Source organism: Salmo trutta, chromosome 1 (genome assembly GCF_901001165.1).
Source record: "Salmo trutta chromosome 1, fSalTru1.1, whole genome shotgun sequence".
Lineage (NCBI taxonomy): Eukaryota > Metazoa > Chordata > Actinopteri > Salmoniformes > Salmonidae > Salmo > Salmo trutta.
This window is the reverse complement of record NC_042957.1, coordinates 44,580,096-44,595,645: the sequence shown is the minus strand read 5'-3', so window position 1 is coordinate 44,595,645 and position 15,550 is coordinate 44,580,096. Positions and strand designations below refer to the sequence as shown.

Below are 15,550 nucleotides of genomic sequence, written 5' to 3'. Positions count from 1 at the left end.
TAAGGTAATGTTCAACCAGGTATACCATTTTGAAATTCATTTTTTTTATTATTTGCGTTACAGAAAACTGAAAGATGACTATAAAGAGTAAACTAAGCCTCCGTGATTCTACGGAAGGGAAAAAAGATGCAGAAAAGGAATCCTGCAGTGTCTTGGAATGAAATGTGAGCACATGGGTCCATGTCCATTTTCAAATGTAATTCCTTCATCTCTGATTCCACGCCTGTATCTCGGTACTGTTCCGTCTCATTGGCAGAGTCTCTTGGTCTTCCTCAATAAGCGATCCAGCAGTTCTTATTGTGGTTGATTGCAGTGTTACCTTCTATGGTATCTATACTAAATGGCGTTGTCTTCCGACGGGTGTCGTCACTCCTGCGCGATGCTTGTCCCTCAACTGACTGAGTACCGGAAGATCTGAGGTAAGACAATGTACGGATGGTATATCCCCATCCAGTTTCTTTGGATCATATTGATTGCTGTGCAAATTTCAGAATTGGCTGAGTTGAGAAATCAGCTGATGTTCTGGTAATGTGTTGTGTGTCTGTCAAATTCCTGTCCGGTGGGTTTTACATGTGTTGCTGTGAATTGTGTTGACAACCTGTAGGCAAGTACCAGAGATGACTGCATATAAAGCTTCAGTATTCCGAGCTTCACAAATCATCCACGGAGAACAACAGCCTGGAATCACTGTACAGCTCCTACAAACCAGAACATCTTCGGCCTGTTATTACCCTAGTTTTAATCACTGTGGTACAACATCATAAATCCCTGAATGTCAACATACAAAGGAGTTTCTTATGAGGTACCTATAGTGGTCCATCCTATCACTGTTTCAGGGTCCTCGCCACACTGCCATAGCTCAACTATTTATAGCTATTATCACTGACCCCTCTGTCATCCTTGACTTCATGTTATTTCATTACATTTTACAGAGACACGTGAGATGTTTTAAAGATTTGTCGTTGAATCCCGGTGAAAACTATTCAAATTCCATTAGAACTAAATTCTAAAAAAGTGCTGCATACCTCCTGTTATGAATATGCCCTTAAAGGGTGGGTGAAGAGTTCATTCTGGTTTGACAGAGTGTAAACTTTATGATTTAAAAGCATGTAGTTGGGGTGTGACCTATTTTTATTGATGGTTTTAAAAACAGTGCGAGGTAACCATGTCAAAGACCATACCTGATAACATGGGAGAGAGAGGGCGCATTCAGAAACAACACTGGCCCTTGTTATAGCCCTAAACTAACATTGTCAAATACAGAGGTAAGGAAACGTTCCAGTTTACAAAACGACAAGTATCACATCTAAATTTAGATGGATGATTCAGTGGATGCAGTCTGCCCTAGAGTGTCATATTGCAAAGGGGATCTGCAATGGGTTTCCTGATAATGGTTTAGGTTAGAAATGTTTTTTCCTGGTAATGGTTTAGGTTAGAATTTGACAGGGTAAGTTGATCTGTGTCTTGGGGGGACGGGGGATGGTTAGATCTTGCTGTTCTCCAGGTGCGTGTCGATGTGTTTGATGAGGGCGTCGTCGGGGTAACCCGTGGGGAAGGTCAGCTGACACAGCGGGCAGCTCCGGGCGTCGTTCTCCTCCGTCTCCATCCACAACTGCAGGCAGCCAATCACAAAACGGCGTAAACGCTCAACTCGAAAGGTAAACACTGTAAATGTACTCATTGTAATGACTAAAAGAACCTGTTTTCTATTTGCATGTCACGTAAGGAAGCTCTTATTACTGCTATTGGGATACACTACTGAGCTCTGAACTCGAGCAGCAACAACTCACATTGATGGAGGGCCAGGACTGGGCGTGGTCTGCGTTCAGGTACCCTGGCAGGTGGCAGGCGAGGGTAGCCGGGTCCTTTAGGGCCAAGAAGGAAGGGCAGGGAGGGGGTTCCCGTGAGCTTACCCCCATGGCCCCCAGTGTCCTGGGAGGACTGGAGACCGGGGATGGGCACCTCCACTCCTCATCGTCAGACGACTGGGGCGGGGTGGCCTGTGGGGTGGGGGCCGGGGGATCCTCCAGATGACAAAAGTGGCGGCCCTGGATGGATAATACATGTTATTTTAATGTTTTAAAATGTTATTCCCTAATAAAACTGTCTTTAAAACAGGCGGTGGTGGTGCGGTTAACCTTATTTTATACAGTTATCTTAAAATAAATACACTACTGTTCAAAAGTTCAGGGTCACTTAGACATTTCCTTGTTTTTGAAAGAAAGCACTTTTTTTTTTGTCCATTAAAATATCATCAAATTGATCAGAAACACAGTGTAGACGTTGTAAATGGCTATTGCAGCTGGAAACGGCAGATTTGTAATGGAATATCTACATAGGTCGATTATCAGCAATCCTCACTCCTGTGTTCCTATGGCACATTGTTAGCTAATCCAAGTTTATCATTTTAAAAGGCTAATTGATCATTAGAAAACCTTCTGCAATTATGTTAGCACAGCTGAAAACTGTTCTGATTTAAAGAAGCAATAAAACTGGCCTTTAGGCTAGTTGAGTATCTGGAGCGTCAGCATTTGTGGATTTGATTACAGGTTCAAAATGGCCAGAAACAAATACCTTTTCTTCTGAAACTTGTCAGTCTATTCTTGTTCTGAGAAATGAAGGCTATTCCATGTGAGAAACTGCCAAGAAACTGAAGATCTCGTACAACGCTGTGTACTACTCCCTTCACAGAACAGCGCAAACTGGATCTAACCAGAATAGAAAGATGCGTGGGATGCCCCGGGGGACAAGTACATTAGAGTGTCTAGTTTGAGAAACAGACGCCTCACAAATACTCAACTGGCAGCTTCATTAAATAGTACCCGCAAAACACCAGCCTCAATGTCAACAGTGCAGAGGCGACTCTGGGATGCTGGCCTTCTAGGCAGAGTTGCAAAGAAAAAGCCATCTCTCAGACTGGCCAATAAAAATAAAAAAGATTACGACGGGCAAAAGAACAGACACTGAACAGAGGAACTCTGCCTAGAAGGCAAGCATTCCGGAATCGCCTCTTCACTGTTGATGTTGAGACTGGCGTTTTGTGGGAACTATAAGGACACTAGTTTCTGAAACTAGACACTCTAATGTACTTGTCCTCTTGCTCAGTTGTGCACCATGGGACTCCCACTCTTTATATTCTGGTTAGAGCCAGTTTGCGCTGTTCTGTGAAGGGAATAGTACACAGCGTTGTACGATATCTTCAGTTTCTTGGCAATTTCTATGGAATAGCCTTCATTTCTCAGAACAAGAATAGACTGACGAGTTTCAGAAGAAAGTTCTTTGTTTCTGGCCATTTATGAGCCTGTAATCAAACAAATGCTGATGCTCCAGATACTCAACTAGTCTAAAGAAGGCCAGTTTTATTGCTTCTTTAATCAGAACAAGTTTTCAGCTGTGCTAACATAATTGCCAAAGGGTTTTCTAATGATCAATTTGCTAATCCAAGTTTATCATTTTAATGGTTGCTGATAATGGGCTTCGGTACGCCTACATAGGTATTCCATAAAAAAATCAGCCGTTTCCAGCTACAATAGTCATTTACAACATTGACTCTGTATTTTTGATCAATTTGATATTTTAATGGACCAAAAATGTGCTTTTCTTTCAAAAACAAGGACATTTCTAAGTGACCCCAAACCTTTGAATGGTAGTGTGTATATACAAATGTGGTGTGTACCTCTGCAGCTAGAGGGAAGCCCAGCTCCAGGGCATGGTGGTGGGGACTACTGCTCAGGCTGCTGCCACCACCTCCTCCCCCTCCACCACCACCTACAGACCCACGGGCTGAGGCCGGCCGCGGGAGCCCCACCAGGGAAACCCTGGGCGGGCGGGAATAAGCCCCAGACTCCCCCATGTTCTTGGGCTTGGGCAGGGTGGAGACTGGGTCACGGAGCAGCCTGGGCGGGGGCCTCTGGTGGGCAGACGAGTCGGCCACCTCTGAGTAGCTGCGGCGCCCCTGGAAGCGGGCACGCAGCCGTTGGCTGGTTGGCCGGCAGGAGTAGGAGGCTGGGCCGGTGGGTGAGTAAGCGAGGCCAGTTGGGGAGTAGGATGCGGGGCCAGAAGGGGGTGAGGAAGGTGAGAGGGGAGGAGAGGGAGAGAGGTGAGGGTGGAGGCGGTCTGGGGAGGGGCGTTGGGTGGCAGGGGAGCGACGCTGGGGGGCTGGGGAGTGTCTCAGGACTGGAGGAGAGAGAATGGGATGGTTATTATAGTCCATTGCTACCTCTGTAGCCCAACTGATAGAGTATGGCGCTTGCAACGCCAGGATAGTGGGTTCAATTCCCGGGACCACCAGTACATAAAACGTATGCACACATGACTAAGTCACTTTGGGTAAACGCATCATTACATTAGTGTCCTTATTGGCACCCTCATCGGGCATTTTTGCAATTATACTCCATTCAACATCAATATGGAGAACAATTGTTGTGTTTTCTACTGACCCATCTGCTCGTGGGATGCCTTCCTGAGGATCTCAGTCTGTTTGACAGCCAGACCTCTCACACGCACCAGCTCCTCTGTCAGCTCAGTGTAGGCCAACGCCAGGTTCACCCTGCAAAGGAGGGACAATAGTTGATCACCTTCCGATGTTAGGACTGTGTCCAAAATGACACCCTATTCCATAAATAGGCCACCACACCCTATGGGGCCCTGGTCAAAAGTAGTGCACTAAGTAGGGAATAGTGTTCCGTTTTGGGTCATCGACTTGGTTATTCTGCTGACAATAGCTACATGGCAGGAGTATTAGGTGGGGCAGCTGTCGCTCACTGTTCATCTCCTGCCTTCTTTATCCATTCCACGTCACAGTGCTCACAGGGTGTGGTCACCTCCTGCTGGACAGAAACAGACGTGTGTGTCAGTGGAGGCTGCAGAGGGGAGGACGGCTCATAATAATGGGCTGAAACGGAGCGAATGGAATGGCATCAAATACATTGAAACCATGTGTTTGATGTATTTGATTCCATTCCACTGACTCCGCTCCAGCCATTACCATGAACCCGTCCTCCCCAATTAAGGTCCCACCAACCTCCTGTGTGTCACTATCTGACCTGTCTCTGTACATCCTGCTGCAGCTGTCTGATCTCTGCCTGCAGCCTCTGTAGCTCCTCCTTCATCTCCTTCTCTCTCTGACAGGCCCCCTGGGCCTGCTGCCGCGCCCCTTCTAGCTCCGCCTCCAACCGCTGCAGCTTCAGGTCGGACACGGCGTCCAGACTACGAGAGCTCTGCAGGGTCGGACCCCGCCCGTTCCGCTCTGTAGCACACATCCAGGTACAGTGAGAAACATATACACACACACACACACACACACACACGCCCGCACTCACTCAAACATACACACACACTCACCGCGAGGCACGTCCAGACTGGTGTGTAGCTGTAGGTAATGAATGTTCTTGGTTTGCAGCTGAGCACTGAGTTTCTGCAGAGACCCCTCCCTCTGCCTCAGAGCTGACTCCAGACCACAGATACGCTCCATGTGCTGCTCTGCTAGTGTCGTCTGATGGAGAGCACACACACGTGAATGCACAGTTGATACACACACACACACAAACGGATGTAGGGTGTATATATACACATACACGGATGTAGGGTGTGTGTATATATATATATATATATACATATATACACACACACACACACACGGATGTAGGGTGTGTATATATACACACACACACGGATGTAGGGTGTGTATATACACACACACACGGATGTAGGGTGTGTGTATATACACACAAATGTAGGGTGTATGCAGGTAGCGGTACAATCTCTCTCACACACACACCTCTGAGGCACATTGCTGATAGAAAACTGATGGTCAAAATAGTGTTTTCTTTAATTTGTATGTAATAGATTCTATTTCATTACAATGCCTTAGCCCATAATACTGTCCCCTCCCCCATCACTCTACCAGTACTACTCATGGTGTCCAGAAGGGGGCACTGTTTCCTACTGTTTCTCACCATCTTGTCCAGGTCTCTCTGAACGTTACTCTTCTCCATGTGGATCTTCTCATAGGCCTGAATCACATCCTCCAGCCTCTCCTCTCGCTCTTTACTCTTCTGGAGCTGAGGGAAAGGTGGACATTTTCAAAGGGAAAAGTGTAGGAGAAAGAAAAATGTGTTCGATGTGCAGTTCCTCCTACCCCTCCCCCTCATTTCTCCTCTCCTCCCTCTTTTCCTACCTCCCCCTCTATTCTCTCTTACCACCCTCCCTCCTCTCATATCCTCCCTCTCCCCTCTCTTCTTCTCTCCTCTCATATCCTCCCTCTCCCCTCTCTTCTTCTCTCCTCTCTCATCTCCCTCTTCACACTCCTCTCTCTCTCTCCTGTCTCCTTCCTCTCCCCTCCTCTCTCTTCCTCCATGTCTTACCTCCTGTGTGAGGGAGTTGACTCTCTGTTGCAGGTTTGTGGTCTCTGACTGCAGTAGACTGGTCTCCTTGGGTTCACAGGAGCAACACTGTAGGGTCCTCTCCTCCTCAAACTCACTGATCATAGGGAACTGAGGGAGAGGAGGAGGGGAGAGGTACAAGAGAAGGACAGTGGAGGAAAATGAGATGAGTAGGTGAGAAAGAAAGGAGATCAAAGGAAGACTGAGAATAGGACAAGGAGTGCCACAGCCCAAAACATAGGAGATGGAAAAAGCAAAAGTAGATGGGGGAAAAAAAGTACACCAGTGCAAGTCGAGGCCAGTTTATTATTAGAGGTTAGAAAATAACCTTCCTCTACCATAAGCTTTTCCACTGAGTTTCAACTGAATAATGGCCTCATTCAGGTATGCCTGATTGTTTCAGTACTTTGAAAATCAAGCCTTCCTTCCTCCTCTCCTGGAAGTAACCACTAATCTAAAAAGCACAGGTTCCATAGAATAGCTTTTACCAATTCAGTCATGTAAAATCAGTGATACCTTTTAAAGGGATATTTTGACAATGAAGCTCCATCTACTTCGCCAGAGTCGGATGCACTCGTGGATAGCATTTTATGTATCTGCATGCAGTTTGAAGGAAGTTTCCATCTAGCATTATCACACTTATTAACTAGCATTAGCGCAATGACTGGAAGTCTATGGGAATAACTAGCTTTTGTGCTAGGCTAGTTATTATTTTCTTTGAGAAACTACCTCCAACTTCTTTCATACTGGACTCTGGATACTATTTTGATATGTCTGAGTTAATCGGACTCTGGGGAAGTAGATAAAGGGCCAAAATCCAGAACTATCCCTTTAAGGGGGGACGCCTTTTTGACCAGGCCCCATAGGGTCATTGGACTTCTCTTTAAAGTTGAGCAGTATAAATGGAATAGGGTGCAATTTGGGACGTAGCCTCTGTGATGAACGGATCAGTCAACCTACCTTGACCTCATAGTTCTTCAGCTTCCTCTTGATGCTGCTGTTCTCTCGCTCCAGGCTGGCCAATCGCGTCTTGATGTCATGGTAGGCGGCGGCCAGGGCGAAGTGGGAGGGGTACATGTCGTCTTGGATGGGTGAGGCCGACCAGTTGACCCCCGACCCCAAGCCGCAGCCGTCATCCCTCAGCCCCTCGCCCCCGCCCAGGAGGCCCAGCTCGCCCCCGAAGAGAGACTCCATCCCTTAGGCAGGTCAGTGGCTACCTGAGGGGGGGGGGGGGGCACAGGAAGGAGGGTACGTCATTAGAGCCAGTCATTCTGTAATACTGATGTTATGAACTGCAATACCCACAGTCAAAGCAGAACAGTCTGTCTGTTTCCTAAATGGGTGTCATTTGGAAACTATTTTGGATTTTTCTTTATCAGAAAATGCTCTCTTCTTTCCCATTCATGTGGGACTGAGATATTTAGGTGGATCTACACAAACACAACAGATTGCGTTGACACATTTCAAGTCTCAAAGTATCTTATAAAATGGGGATTTGGAGTGAAGAACAATCACTTCAACAACGTCAAACAACACTGTAACTAATGTTGGTTGACTTGTAAACAGGCCACAGGGCCCTCTAGCATAGAAGGCTAGGATAACAGGAAGGACACTTCATAGCAGCATGGAGGCAACAGGGCAGCTGCGCCACCCATAAGGCCTCTTCCAGTTCAGTGAACACACACTACTGTCCCCAGGCCTTCCGAGGGAACAGAAGGCCGTGGTCGTTCCGGCGCTAGCCTCTCTCTGCCAGCCGCTCGCCTTCTCGCAGCAGGTGGCGCTAACGAGGCTCAAATGGCAGAGCGACGGGCCCTGGCGCAGCTCTGGTGTGAGTGAGAGCCACGGTCGACGGGCATATAGAGGGGTCTTGCGCCAACCCTGCCCAGCAGAGTCTGTCCGCAGTCTAGGCTACACATTGCCCGCTCCATCTGCCACCGTTTAAATCTGATTGGCTGTTGCCATGAACGTTATACCATCCCACATCCTGAAACATAAAAACCACCCTTTGTTTCTTCTAGTGCTCCCCCTCCCCACTCAGTTGGGAAATCTGGAATACTCAACTAAAGAGATATATAGATGCGTCATTGGGCGCTGTAGCCTAGATCTAGGCCAAGCCAACTGTCACACGTACAGACAGCCATGGCTTGTGTATGTGGAAGGTTTCCCAGTCCAGTCCAGAACACATTAAGGTGCGACGCTAATATATTCAATATCAAAGTATCCATACCACTCCATATAGAAAATGTATGTATATTCCCCTGAACTATTTTCCCCTTCCCCTCTCCAGAAACAAATACAAAAAATATACATTATGCATACATATACATATAATCATGCTGAAATCCCCTGGCCTGCAAAGGCTGCAGGGCTGAATCATAGTCTGTTAAGCTCAGCTTGGCTCATATATTTACAATTACAGGAGACCCGAGAGAGTGGTGTTCTTTTGATGTTGTTTGTTCTGCCAGCTGCATCTCTCATTTCTGATTCAACATCATTCAACATTTCCATAGCAGAGGCATGAATAGATATGGAAACAGCCCAATGAAAGAAAGGCACTCCAGTCTAGCCCTAAAGTCACTTTCTGATTACCCACATGGTCAACATCCCTCCTATAACATCAATATACCCCCCCAAAAAAGAGACCACTAGAAACCAATCTGGGATCTTATTTTTTACAAAGTCTTACCCAGCACAATTGCCCCTTCTGGGATGAATAATAATAAATGTTGTATTGTATTGGATTGGATTGAAACCATGTTAACAGACATAAACCAGTTTCCCCACCGAACCACCCTTGTCCCTGGAGCTCGGGAACTGCAGCTGCCACAATGCTTCAGGTGGGTGGTGCGGTTGCATCCTGTAATGCCCACGAGATTCACCCATTGGAGACAAGCCGCTTTTCCAGTTAAAGGAGCAATCTGCAGTTGCAACATGAATTTTTTAACGTAGAACTCAACGATATACACTCAGTGTACAAAACATTAGGAACACTGGCTCTTACCATGACAGACTGACCAGGTGAATCCAGGTGGGATCCCTTATTGATGTCACTTGTTAAACCCACTTCGATCAGTGTAGATGAAGGAGAGGAGATGGGTTAAAGAAGGATTTATAAGCCTTGAGACAATTGAGACATGGATTGTGTATGTGTGCCATTCAGAGGGTGAAGGGGCAAGACAAAAGATTGAAGTGCCTTTGAACGGGGTATGGTAGTAGGTGCCAGGCACACCGGTTTGAGTGTGTAAAGAACTGCAACGCTGCTGGGTTTTTCACACTCAACAGTTTCCCGTGTGTATTAAGGATGGTTTACCACCCAAAGGACATCCAGCCGACTTGACACAACTGTGGGAAGCATTGGAGTCCACATGGGCCCGCATCCCTGTTGAACAATTGACACCTTGTAGAGTCCATGCCCCAATGAATTGAAGCTGTTATGAGGGCAAAAGGGGGTGCAACTCAAAATTAGAAAGGTGTTCCTAATGTTCTGTACACTCAGCGTAGACCCCTTGATTCTTGAAGAATACAACTAATAAAGGCCTCATGAGCTTAGTTCAACTGTCGTACCTCATTAGAACAGCAATTATACCTTTATTTCACTCCAATGTTTTTAAACAATGTAAATGTAAACAAACACTATAGCCCCAAAACATGGTTAAAACTTTACATTTGATATAAATTATGTTCAGTTTTGAGTGGTTACATTTCACCAGCCCCATCTTTCAGCCTTTTACCAAAACAGAGGCGGGGTTCCCGCTTTCTTGTTTCAATGGCGGATTGGCCCCTATAGCACAAGGTATATGCAACCAAGCGGGCAAACGCTCCCTGCCAACCCGCCGCTGTTTGAGTCTCTGTCACGTATTCATCGCCCGAGGGAGGAGACAGCTGGATGGGTGCAAGACTGATGACAACTGGATTAATGAGTTGGTTAGATCTACTGTTCACCAGATCTACTGTTCACCAGATCTACTGTTCACCAGATCTACTGTTCACCAGATCTACTGTACACCAGATCTACTGTACACCAGATCTACTGTTCACCAGATCTACTGTTCACCAGATCTACTGTACACCAGATCTACTGTTCACCAGATCTACTGTTCACCAGATCTACTGTACACCAGATCTACTGTACACCAGATCTACTGTTCACCAGATCTACTGTTCACCAGATCTACTGTACACCAGATCTACTGTACACCAGATCTACTGTTCACCAGATCTACTGTTCACCAGATCTACTGTACACCAGATCATTCCAATAAAGTCTGTTATGAATGGGATTTTGTTAGTTCAAGGTTTTTGATCTGAGGCAGGAGTAAATAGTCGTTTATAATACAGAATGTCAAAACACTTGACAGTGTGCAAGTTGTAAAGTTTTAAGTCGGGGATATCCAAACTTTTCTGTGGACCCATCCCTCATGTACGTGCTTACATGTGGTTTGTGCCTCTATGCATGTGAATCCATTGGAATATGCACCTCTGCCAATTTCCCTCTTTTCCAAGTCTCCTTTGGTTGCAAGTGGTTTGCATTTCTACCTAGACTGTAGCCTAGCCTGGAGACAGTTATACTTCTGCCGAGAAGGGTCGAGCATCTTTCCTTTACTAACACCTACACACACACCCACACATGCATCAACTAACTGACACACACACAGTACACACGCACGCACACACATGCATATACTAACACCTACACACAAACCCACACATGCATCAACTCCCTGACTCACACTGCACACACACACACACATCCTCTCTCTGTTCAGAAAGCAGAGGACAAAGTAGCAACAGTGAAACACGAGCTGCTAGCGAGCCCATTCACCCCAGGGCCAATCAGAACAAGCCCATATGTCAATGTCACATGGCTAATTCATATTTTAATGTTCCGGATATCAGCCAGAATGGATGCCCCGAGCTAACACTAGCTTAGCTCAATGTGCTGTAGAGATTCAATATGCTTCTACGCTTTGGTTCAGTTTTAGTTTAGAACAATGCTTCTGTACACTAGCTACGGCAATGGTTTAGCATCATAGTACGCTTCAGCGCTGCATTTGTTTGTTATATTTAAGTAAGTAGCCTCGCACGAGTGAGCCGGAATGGCTCATAGGAGCAGGAGCCTATTTCCAGTTTCTGTAGCGTGATGCAGCTTGATGTACACCCACCGGACAGGATGCTAGACTATGGCAGGAGCTTACCCTCAATCTCCTTAATGCTGAGTGCCAAGCAGACGCAGAGATCGGGTCCCATTTTTTTACCTTCTTTCAATCTCAGGGTGGACACTCTGACCACAAGGCCAGTGAGTTGTTCTTCAGGCAGGCCTACACGTAATCCCTCAGATGAATGTTGAACTCTGCTCTAGTGAATTGGTTATATCCTTACTGCTTATAATATTGTACTCCGGTCAAATACTTTTGAGATGGATGGCTGCATCTATCACAATGGCCACTTCAGTGTATGCAGAATGACACCAAAGGTTGACACTTAAAAGGTACAGGACTGACACTGGATACTTTAAAGCTAGAATCCTTCAGTTAAACGATTGGTAAAAAGCCGATGGATGGGCCTGAAGAAATGTAACCACTCTCAAATTCATACACAGAGCTAAGGATGCAAGTTTTGAGGATAGAGTGTTTGTTTACATTTACATTGTTTATAAACGTTGTCGTAAAACAAGCTTCTATTTTGGGTTCTGATGGGGTACGACAGTTGAACTAAGCTCATGAGACAAGTTATATTCTTCAAGAATCAATGGGTATAGAAAATGAATTTATTAGTAAAAGACAAAAATGGATGCATCAACTAGCTTTAAAGGCAATTTCCGATGGAGCTAACATCTGCAGCATTTACCATCAATGCAGTCTCCGCGAACGCAGAAACATTGCCTTTACATTTCAATCGTGCTGTTGCGCACGTTTTCAGCACTACAGATTGAATCGAGCCCTTAGAATGTGCATGGTCCTTGCAAAGACAAACAAACGGAAGGAAAACAATGTCTTAAGGACTGTATTGCCTTATTTGAATGTCATTTGAGGGAGGGAGCGATGAGAGGACAAACCCAGGGAAAGAGATGGAGCAAAAAAAAGGAAAGGGGGGGGAGAGCGAGGAAGAGGATGGCGGGAGAGAAGGTGTCCTTGAGGATTGGCACCATCCTATATGTGAGGGGAGAACTGAGGCCAGTACTCGGGGGAGGGGTCAACAGCTTGAATAGATGTTGCCTATGCACTTTGCGAGGGGGAGATGTGAGGGAGAGAGAGGCGCACACACACTGACGTACCGAAAGCCACCAATAGGAAAGGGAAAACCATTTTACTTGAGTTCTAATCTTTCCCATCAACCTTCATATTACACCAAGCCCCAATTGAATGCTGTGCTCCAAACAATATAAACCCAATACAATCATACAGCCAAAAGCCCAACAAATAATGTAGCATTAGGGCATTGCTGCACATGGCTAGCTGTTGATAACAGGGTGTAATTGGTGGTGGGTGAGGCGTCTCACCTCCACATAACATAGGATTGTAATTCCAAATGGCACCCTTTTCACTATACTGCACTATTTTTGACCAGAGCCCTAGTCAAAAGTAGTGCACTAAGAAGGGAATAGGGTGCTATTTGGAACGCACACCCTTAACCTCTCTTACAGTAGACCTGGTGGAACATGTTACATAATAGACTACATCATCATCATCATCATTATCACTGTCAACGGCCCACGAGCATGCTTCATCATGCCTCAAGTGCTGTACAGGCCTATCTGTACTCTCTTCTCCAGTAATAGATTTGACTTACACACTGAAAAGCAATGGGTGACAATGCCTCTAGAAAGCTATAGGTTTGAAAGATCAATGAGGGAATGTTCAATATCGCTATGCGCACATGCTTAAATCATCATTGCGGCATTGTTGATGCTGGAATGGATGTGCTTAGTGGTCTGAGAACAGAAGGTTCCAAATAGCCTACTTGATTTCAGGAGGGACATTAAGTGATGTTAGACCTTAAGCAAGACACCAGACACTTAACCTTGAACGTTTCCATAAACAGCTGTATCAAAATAAATAATTGAAATCCATCGAATAAAAATCAAGACATGACTTTTAGGCAAACCTGATTTCTTAGTGAAATGGACTGAAGACGAGTAGCACAACCTTTACTAGTAACATAACTTAAACTGAGTAAAACTCTCATTTAAACACGTCACTCTCCAAAGTTCCACCAGATACAGTTGTTACCGGCTATGCCCCGAAGCCGAATGTCAAAACTATGGAGATGCTATTTGCTGCGGGTTCGGTTAGCTGTTCCTCTCGCTAACAGCCTCTGACTGGTTCGCTGAGTGGTTAATGGCCAGTCAATTACTCACGGTGGCCGGTGAGCCGCGCTTTAGCACCATGCACAGAAGGATCGATTCCTCTGATTTAATGGATTCTGTCTGTTTGTTTCCACAAATGCACGTCCAGCTGTATTTCTTCATGGCACATATACGATGGTCATGGTCTGTCATAGTAGGGACATTTCAACGTATAAACGGAACAACTTAGGTCTTTGAAAGACCTACGCATGGTGTTTACATAATTGAACAAAAATGTCAAGCACCATGTTTGATCAAGGACATTTTCATTTGAATACACTTCCGTTGACCTACCTGTGTATAATGCATTTAGTGCCTGTTATCATATAGTGGTGGTTCATAGACATAGTTACCAAGGTAACTTCGTTTTTAGCACGTAGGCTACGTTTGTATTTCTAAAAGAAAATGATAAGTGAGACAACCATTTTGGTCTGAAGCGTTGTCAACATGAGCATTCAGCACCACTAGCAAGTGAACAGCGCAAGTTTGTCTACGCTGCTAAACCAGTCCGGAACGGTCCAGTGTACGATAGAGATGATCTCTCAAAGCCACATGCACCAACATTAGGACAATAAAATAGTTATGTCAAGACAGTTACCAAAACACAACAATCAATCACGTGCATGAATATCTCCTGTAAGCAACAACCACGTCGTATGCTACGTTGTTTCCTGTGATTACTTACAATAGAGCTCCTATATCGTTTCTCTCCTTGCGGCAAGACACTAGTGCTCGTTGCCATTCTCACGTTGTAGCGCAATCAGTAGCTAACCTAGTCTACAACATGGCTGTATACAGCGACGCAGCTCTCTCCATCTCTCCCAACGAAAAAAAATGAGTTCGCGCTTTTCCCCTTCCTCCTCATATCGAGCTCTTTTTATATGTAAAAAAAAAACGTTGCCGTGAGCGTTACTTAACACCTGTTTAATTAAAAAATACTCTACAAAGGCACAACAATAAACACTGTCAAACAAATACCACGATATACTTACGCTTCCTCGTGAGATACTGTGCAAAATTCATAGCGAGAAAGGGGGTCAAAACCGTTCATTTGCGGTTTACATCGACAATGGTTGGATTGTGGATGCTTGTGACGCCCCCCCCCCCCCTTTTTACACTCCCATTCTGTGATGAATCGAATCGTTTTTACCAATAGAAGACGGTGAAATAGGTTGGAGCAGGGTTCAGAAAAGACCAAAGAGTAGCACATCAGAAGATCACTGACATGTGAGAGTTTATGGCCAAGAATATAACAAGATGATAGGAAAAAATAAGCATCACATCCCCATATCATATAGGTTAGATTGTTGTTCAGTTGTCACATTCTTTGCCTCATGATCTCTTTGTGTCCCTGGTTGCATAACTGCCTGCATCAGAAGAAAGATATATATATATATATATTCTGACACAAAGTGCTGACGTTCGAAGCTTGATTAGATTGTTGTATAAATAGATTGATGATTCATTTTCTCAATTATGGAAATGTTTTATTTATTTATGCTGTCCCCATTGAGTGATGGAGATTGCTTATTTATATGACAATAAATTATCTCTGATCCAGATATGCACAGGTCTTGAAATGAAAGGGGTTCTAGATCATCTTTGTGTGTAAACTGTGTGAAAAATAGATATGGGATTTTGTAGAAAATGTATTGCATGCCCTTAATGTACCTGCTCACTCGGCATGAACCAATTGGAACTTCTAACAGAATGTAATCATTGCAGATGGTGGTTTTTGTTGACTGCACAGTGTCACCATGATCTGTCGTTATGTTTGGAGGGAAAAGGGGGAGGCTTGCATGCCGAAGAACACCATCCCAAG

At 45.2% G+C, this 15,550-nt stretch overlaps 1 protein-coding gene across 2 annotated transcripts; it reads right to left on the bottom strand.

Annotated features, from left to right (window-relative positions):
* Positions 1-27: 27 nt before the first annotated feature.
* LOC115196843 (TANK-binding kinase 1-binding protein 1) lies at positions 28-14,821 on the bottom strand. 2 transcript variants are annotated; one of them, XM_029757797.1, is made up of 11 exons: positions 14,721-14,821; positions 7,344-7,600; positions 6,366-6,494; positions 5,958-6,062; positions 5,344-5,494; positions 5,046-5,248; positions 4,765-4,826; positions 4,440-4,549; positions 3,677-4,176; positions 1,791-2,048; positions 28-1,612 (listed from the first exon to the last, which is right to left on the bottom strand). In XM_029757797.1, exons 2-11 carry the CDS (start codon positions 7,575-7,577, stop codon positions 1,484-1,486), a joined length of 1,881 nt encoding a protein of 626 aa, XP_029613657.1. In that variant the 5' UTR covers positions 7,578-7,600; positions 14,721-14,821; the 3' UTR covers positions 28-1,483. The 2 variants fall into 2 exon arrangements, with proteins under 2 accessions (XP_029613657.1, XP_029613648.1); XM_029757788.1 differs by having other exon boundaries at positions 14,414-14,820.
* Positions 14,822-15,550: the final 729 nt, after the last annotated feature.